This window comes from Pyrus communis, chromosome 1 (assembly GCF_963583255.1).
Source record: "Pyrus communis chromosome 1, drPyrComm1.1, whole genome shotgun sequence".
In the NCBI taxonomy this organism is placed as follows: Eukaryota; Viridiplantae; Streptophyta; class Magnoliopsida; order Rosales; family Rosaceae; genus Pyrus; species Pyrus communis.
In genome coordinates, this window is record NC_084803.1 from 13,822,992 (window position 1) to 13,831,634 (window position 8,643).

The 8,643-nt window shown below is 37.4% G+C and overlaps 1 protein-coding gene across 1 annotated transcript; it reads right to left on the reverse strand.

Moving 5' to 3' along the window:
• Positions 1–2,625: 2,625 nt before the first annotated feature.
• On the reverse strand, positions 2,626–5,139 carry LOC137747598 (small ribosomal subunit protein uS3y-like). Its single transcript, XM_068487738.1, has 6 exons — positions 4,999–5,139; positions 4,756–4,903; positions 4,476–4,647; positions 3,378–3,432; positions 3,145–3,276; positions 2,626–3,025 (listed from the first exon to the last, which is right to left on the reverse strand). Exons 1-6 carry the CDS (start codon positions 5,032–5,034, stop codon positions 2,825–2,827), a joined length of 744 nt encoding a protein of 247 aa, XP_068343839.1. The 5' UTR covers positions 5,035–5,139; the 3' UTR covers positions 2,626–2,824.
• Positions 5,140–8,643: the final 3,504 nt, after the last annotated feature.

The following is an 8,643-nucleotide window of genomic DNA, read 5'->3' on the forward strand; positions in this document are numbered from 1 at the left end:
ACTAGATGGCGATGTTTCCTTTCTACACAACCATTTTGTTCTGGTGTGTGTGGACAACTCAATTGATGAAAAATTCCATGAGCATAAAGATAAGATTTAAAAGATGAACTGGTAAACTCACCCCTTGAATCAAAACGTACAGTTTTGATTTTATTGCTAGTTGTGTTTTCTACATAGTTTTTGAAGATTACAAATGTAGAATACACTTGAGATTTGACCTTTAAAAGAAAGAGCCAATTATACTTACTAAAATCATTAACTATAAGTAGATAGTACTTAAATCCACTCACTGAAGATACATGAGCAAGGCCCCACAAATCACAGTGTAACAATTCTAAGCTATGAGTAGTTGGTGAAGTGGAAGAACCAAACGGTAACTTGTGATTTTTTGCTATAGCACAGTTAGAGCAAAAGAAATCCACAGATGATGGTCATTTGACTGCAAGTTTATTAGTAGATAATAGTCTGCGAAATATAGAAGAAGAGGGATGGCCTAGCATACTATGCCAGAGCCTAAGAGGAGCTTGAACATTTACAAGAGCATGAGAGGAGCTGGAAGAAGATAAACTAAGGGGAGAATAGCTTTGCAAAGGATAAAAATCATCCTTAACTGGACCCTAGAAAAACGTCTTCCCCGTAGAACGATCCTTTACAATGGACCCATCAAAATTAAGAGTCAATGCACAGTGATTATCTTTAAGAAACTGATAAGTAGACAACAAATTATGCTTCATTTTTGGAACATGAAGAACATTGCTCAATTTAAAAGCAACATGAGAAGTATGCAATGAAGAATAACCAGTATGGTGTATGGACAGACCTTTACCATCACCAACATAGACTTTGTCATCTCCAGTGTATGGTGTTGGTAAGTTGATGTTGGCAATGCCATTTGTGATGTGAGAAGTGGGGCCAGAATCAATGAGCCAAGAGGGAGACGATTTGGAGCTATAATGAGCACACATGGCCTCAAGTTTTACAGGTAGAATTCTTCTAGAAATGTCAGGATTCATGCGATCAAAGCAATCAATGGCTTTATGATTGGTTAAGCCACAAATCTGACAGATGATAGAATTTCCAGAGAAATGAGAACCACGAAACCCTTGATGCTTCCTTGATTTGAAGAATTTCCACAAAAATTGCCACGATAACCATGATTGTGATGGAAACGATTGTTATTGTTGAATTGATATCCTCGATTGCTGTTTCTTCCACGATTAGAGTGAAATCGAGAAGAATTTGGTTATGAATGTTGATTATGAGCGGCAAATGCTTGAGGCAGTGGAGTGGGAAACAGAGGTGCTTATGACTGCACAAAGAATGCCTGAAACGATTCAGTATTGGATGAGATCTTCTTGCGACGAGACATGGAGAGTTCTTTGGTGAAAAGAAGTCCATGGAGTTCGTCCAAAGAGGCAGATGAAATGCGAAGTATGAGTGAATCAATGAACGATTCGAACTCATCAGACCAGCTAATGTTGCCGCCATTAAATCACGATCAAAGATCGATGCTCCGGCAGCAGAGAGAGAATCAAAGATTCATTTCAACTGTTACAGATAATCTGACATAGATTGAGAGCATTTATGCATATCTTGGAGACGAGATCGAAGCTGGTGAATATGAGCATCAGAAACACCACCAAAGCATTGCTCAAGCTTGATCCAAAGATCTCAAGAAGAAGATACACCAACAGTAAATGGAATTACATCCTTAGACAGTGTTGAATTCAACCAGATCAGAAGATTATGATCTTTCTCATACCAAATCTCAAAAGCAGGATTGATGGAGCGATATGGGAGAAAATGCGGTGGACACAACTCGGTGCCATCAACGATTCCAAGAAGCTTGTAACGGCGGAGAATCAGTGCAAACAGTGCATGCCATGGAAGATAGTTGGATCGTTTGAGCTTGATCGGAACCATGCTTCCAATGTTCTGAATCGTAAAAGATGCATACAAATTCGACGAATTAGTGAAATTAGGGTTTGGAAATGAGGAATTTGGTACTGGATTTTGAAGTGATTCATTCTGAGATGATGAATCGGAGGGAGAAGCCATGACAGCGGAGATGAAATCCTTGAAAACAAGCACGAAATCAGAAATGCGAAGCAAAGACGATGAGGATCGAGAAGGCCGGAAGGCAAGAGGCGGTTGATACCATATAGAAACTCAAGGCTTTCTCTGAAAGCTTTTCTTAGACACTAAAAAAAGTATAATTCACATTAATTCAACAAATGAAGAATACAACCATTAATATATAGTCTTTGACTATTTACACTATAACTAACCAAAACAAAATACATTACAACAAACCTATAACAAACTAATAACTACGTTTGCTATGACACGGCATCTTCATCTTTAAAACCTACCCCCCTCCCTTTTAGCGTGAATAATATCGTTTATTTAAAATAAAAAAAATAAAAAATAAAAAATAAAAAAACCCTCACTTACAAGACAGGAGAATAACTACATTGTAGTATAAGCGGCAGCCCTTAATCTTTTCTTAAATTTTAATTTCGACGGAGTCAGAAATGCAAATTGAATAATTGCTGCCTTAAAACTGGGAGGAAGATAGCAAAAGAAACGTCTCAAACAAAACACAAAGGAGGGATGAGCGAGAAGTTGGAGACAGTAACAACTACGAAATTAGATAAATTTTAAATAAAAATCATCTGTAGTAAGATAAAATTTGAGAACCGACTCCGCCCATATTTTGGTACGCAAAAATTGACACAGGAAACCAATATTTAAAAAAGTCAAACACTGAAGTTACAAAAGAAGAAAATGGATGACTATCTCGGAACATATGTAATGAAGAACTTCAAGCCACAATCGGGACCGGGGACTCGATCACAGATGGGGCCAAAAAATCCTCTGCTACAGGGGCTGCTACTACCGGCCTGATATATTCGTCCTCCTTCGGTTGGTGAATTGTAACAAGGTCGGGTAAGGGGGTCTTGGGGCCTTGCTTGCCCTTGGGATCCCAATCGAGCATAATCTTGACCTTAATACCAAGCACACCCTGTACGCAAACATATGAAGTGATCAGTTGATTTATAACAGTGAATGATTTGGACAGAACAAAAAACCCAACCCTTGGAGCACAATGGGAAGAAGAAGAAACAGGTGAGTGGGACAAACCTGTCTAAGGAGGACATGCCTCACAGCAGCATCGATGTATTCGTTGACTGGCTGACCAGAAGAAATCATGTATCCGTCTTTGAATTTCATGGACTTGGCTCGTGCAGCCCTTAGCTTTCCACTAATAATCACCTGTTAACATACCAATATCAACTGTTAATGTACCAGTAACATCTAACATCAAATTAAAATTGCTGCAGGAAAATCATAGCTGAAAACTGCTAATGACCAACCTCACAACCCTTTGCTCCACTTTCCATGACAAATCTCAAAACACCGTAGCAAGCCCTGAAAGGAACACATCCATAGGCAGATTAGTTACTAAACAAGCATTTAACATGCAAATATACATACCAATGTGGAGTCCATTCATAAACATAATCTGAGAGCATTGGCAATGCCACTATTTAGATAAACTTAGAATATCGCTCGCCCTCGTCAATTCAAAGATGCATAGATTTCAGAGCCACTGATTAAAAGAAAGCCTGATTACTAGAAATTACAATTCAAATGAGCATAGTGCCTTTGTTTATTGTTCAAAATGAGTGTCAGAAATCCCAGGCCTACCTAACAGTAATAGTGCATTTCGAACACATGTTCCCTCCCCAAGGTTACCCATGAAAACAAGGACGTTTCACGAGGAATATCTCATGGAGGATGTCAATCAATTTTGTCAACTTCCGACACAAATGTGGTATGAGAACACCAATATGCTTTGTAGATGACATGACACAGAGCCATTAATCCCAAAAGAATGAGCCTGATTTCTAGAGATTACAATTTCACCGAAACCCAAGGTGAACCTAATAGTAATGGTCCACGGTAAACATGTACCCTCCCTAAGGTTACTGCATGAACACAACATTTCACGAAGATTATCTCACGGAGGATGTCAATCAATTTTGTCAACTTCCGACACAAATTTGGTACAAAAACACCAATATGCTTTGTAGATGACATAAGACCACATATCATAAATTGGAATTTAAATAGTTGCAGACATTTAACAATGTACCCTCCTTGCGGCTACTGCATGAAAGAAATAGACTTCATGAGGATGATGGCATGGAGGATATCAATCAATTTCGTCAACTTCCGACACAGAGTTCGTATGAAACCACCAATCTGCTTTGTAGATGACATCTAAAGGAAACCAAATGGCCAATGCAATGCAGTACATTCTCAACATACAAAATACACAATAAGCTTATCCCCAATCTGTCTCAACATCACAATATACTTCTATACCAACCACCAGATTCATAAAACATATTATCCTGATTCAGCATTCGATCAGTAACAAAGAAAAGTTTTGAGGTCAAATCATATACCTGCGGACGGCAAGACCACCGAGAAGCTTGTACCGGAGAGACTCAGCCTGAGCAATAGCACAAAGCCCTCTGTTGTTAACCTTCTCAGCGTAAAGTTCAACGCTGTTTTCTGGAAACTTAAACCTCTTCTGTACAACAGAAGTTAGCTCTCTAATCCTCCTCCCCTTCTCTCCTAATAATCACAACAAAATGCACACATAACAATCAATTAATTAACATAAACACTTAATTAATTCACAAAAAAATCGACTCTTTATCTAATTAAAAATGATAAACATACCTAGAACGTTTTGGGTTCGAGTGGCTCGGATGATGATCTCGGTTCGCATCGGAGTAACCCTAACTTCAACGCCGGAGTAGCCATCTTCGGCGAGCTCTCTGGTAAGAACCTCGTTCAGCTCGGCGAAGAAAACGCCGTCGGCGACGAACTGCAACCAAAAACAAAGACGAGAGCTTTAGTTGAAAATGAGATTGATTTTCTCGAGTGTTCTCGGGAAACAAACAAGGGAGGAGAAGGACTGACCTTACGCTTCTTGCTCATTTGGGTCGAGGTCGCCATGGTTGTGGATGTAAAAGTTGCAGAGATGGGATCTGAAATGTGGTGGCGGGTGCCCGGAAAACCCTAGATTTTGTTTGGCACCGGGGTTTTGGGATAAGGATTTGAGAGGGTTTATATGTATAGGTGGAGACGGATCACACGGTTAGATGGGTTTTCTAGCAATTTCTATGGACGGATGAGATTCGTCCTAGACTTCATTTTTCATTTGGAATTAAAAAAATAAAAATAACACGAACAATGTCACTTAACAGTTACAGATAACGCTTTATCGTAATGGTAAAAAGCAATCATGTTTACACACTATGGTGTGCGTTCGATCCCCACTGATTCCTCATACCCTTTAGTCCTTTACCAACCAACAATTTAACTCATTAACATTATTTTTGTACTAAAAAAAAAAAAAAAAATCATCCCTTAAAAGTTGAAAGAAGAAACATGAGTTAGGATGCACACTAAACTCTTCTTTGTTTGAGGATGCCGTGACTTTGTTCTCATGGATTTTGCTTTCATTATGTTATAAGAAGGTCCTAACTTTGAATTTCATGGATGATAGTCGTTGATAAGGTACCGTTTGGTACGTGGGACGGGATGGAACAGAGTGGGACGAGACGTTCTATCTCACGTTTGGTGCGTCTAAAACTGGTGGAACGAGCTGTTCCACGGGACGAATTTTGGGTGAATTTTCGTTCCGCCTCACCCCCTGGAACGACTCGTTCCACATCCGTGGAACACAAAATTATAACCTCTCCGTCTCCTTCTTCTTCTTCCTTGTTTCCATCCGAGGGCATCTTTGCTCCCGCTCCGTTCCGTTCCGTCCTGTGTCGTCCCATCCCATTCCGTTCCGTTCCGTCCCGTCTGCATTCCAAACGATACGTAAAAGGAACATTGATTAAGATTCAAGAACATATATTATTATGTTAGACTTAACAATTGTGTTAATGTTATTTTTTATTCAAGGATAGGGGAATTCAGGTTTACACTTATTTCAACGTTGAGAAAATAATTGTCAAGACTTTTAGCTAGTAACAAAATTAGTAATTTTGTTGGAACATTATTTTTTTTTAATTTATAACTAGGAAAGGGAGAGAATTCGAAACTGATACATAATTTAGAGAGTGGCAATTTCACCCAAGATGAATTGATAAAAATTCAATACTATATCCACTAAAATGCTAGACCACATACAACTTTGTTGGAAGATATGTTGCATCATTGTTTTCTTGTTGCACGGAAGTAATCAAGAAAAATGTTCTTTGTTCACTAACAGAAATGGAAGATCCAAACTTGAGACTTAATATAATTAGACCGAAAGCTTGTTTGTTGCAAATCTTATTTAGACATGGAGTGTGAATTTGTGTGAAGCCACTCAATACCTCGTCACAATAACAAGATATAAAACTTGTCATTCAAATAAATTGCGCTTGGAATCTTACAAATAAAGAAAAATGTCACTGCAGCACAGTTGGTGAGACGTATGCCGCCTTATGCATCAATGGTTGTAACTTGTGTGTCGGAAAAGATGACCTAAAGAAACTCAATATGTTATCCATGGACCTAAAGCCCAAATATCCAGAATCTAAGCCCAAAATTATAGTTTTTTTGGGTTATCAGCTTGTGGTAAAATTATAATGGACTCCATCAGTCCATGTCTACAAGACTTGGGTTGTATAAGTACAAGTTAACTGTGTGTCTGAAGTCCTTCCATTATGTTCTTAGCTAAATATAGAGAAATTTGAAGCCAACATTTGGTACTAATTGTTTATACGTGGGGTAGAACAGTTCGTAAGCAAATCCAACTTATATAGAACGAGTTCATTATCACTAATTCACTATAGTGTTCTGGTTTAATATAAGTTTTTTTTTTCTTCATATAACAATGTATTATTAAATCAGAATGTCACATAAAGATGAACACGTTGCATGTAAATTTTTTCTCAATGTGTGCAGGTCCCTTTGTTCTCAAATTCAAATCCTTCATTAAAAAAAAAATAGAATATTGTTTGTCAAAAAGTAAAATGTTTATATTTTTTAAATCCTTCTTCTTGGTATGAGCCGTTTGATTAAATTCAACAGTTATATAAGCATCAACGATTAATAAATATAAATAATCATGAAAACTCGTAAAAAATTACGTCTCACACACTTTTATGCGACGAACACAACACTATGAAAAAAAGAGAAATGATGAGTGCACTTCCTCAAAAATGGGATTCTCCATAGAATCTCTGACACCTCATGTTTTTTGCATAATATTTTGGAATATTAGCACGGAATTTGATTTAAATTGTGATGTGGTAGAAAATCCATGAAGAGTCCTACTACATGAAAATCCCCTTAGTATTTCTTAAGGAAGAAAAAAATACAAAGTATTTATCCCATAATTAAAATATTAAGGTTGTTCACATGATTTTTGTTAATTTCCAAATTCTTCGGGGCTCGATAAATATGTCTACCCACCACCAAAGCTCTTTCCTTAGGGATAAAGAAACTAATTAATTGGACTAACATCATCATTGTCGGCATTATCATTAGGGCATAAGTAGGTCTTTTCAAGTACGGGGAGTGGATTATTATACTCTGATTACCAAATTTACACTAAATGGGGTAGGATTAAGGGAAAAGCTAAAATCACACAACCCGTTGGTCTAACGACACATAAACTCCACATAGTTAGAGGAGGTCTCATGTTCAACTCAACAACATACAAGGACATACGGCATATATTTATAGTAAGTTCGATATTAAATTGTGAGTTGTGACTCATTGCGACTTGTTAAGACTATCTCCAACCCTTGGGATAAAACCTAAAATTTTTAGTCCAGAAAATTTAGGTCTTAGCCCAGAAACAATTTTTCCTCTCCAACCCTTATGGCCTAAATTTATTAAAGAATAAATTAGGCTAATTTTTTCTTTTAAAGTAATTTTTTTTTAAATTTAAATTCCGATAAATATTGAAAAATCACTAAATTTGGATGAATTTTGAGTTAAATATTTTTTTAATTATTTTAGCAGTAGGATTTAAATTTGGGCCGTTAGATCTTTTTTTTACCTTTAGATTTGATTATATTCGATCTCAGCCGTTGGATTCAATAAATACTAGGAGACATGCCCATGTAGGTGGTCCCGCTGGTGGTGCCCACGCCATTTTCTAGGCTAAATCCTGGGAGGAAATTTGGCTTTTGTTTGCCTTTTAGCCCACACATTTAGCATGAATTAGGTTGGGTTTGAAATGGGAATAAAACCTAAAAAATAGCACTTAATCAAGGATTGGATTTGGTCTAATCAATTTAAAAGAATATAGTAAAGGTTTGCCAAAAAGGGCAAAACTAGACATTATGGGCTCCTTTCCAACCTGCAGTTTGCTGGAGATGCAAGGAACCCAACCCAAAAGAAGGGAAGGGCACAAAAGTAGATTCCCACTGCAGGACTGCACATGTTACGTGTTATAGCAATGTTTTATTTGTCTGGCCTGGCTTATTGGGGGACCACTTATTATCTCATCTTCACTTTTCTGGCCCTTCATGATTACCTTAATTTTTAGCAATTAACAAACCCTTCTATATTTGTTAATTAATTGTACGGTCATTGTTTAGCAGGATAATTGTGTTA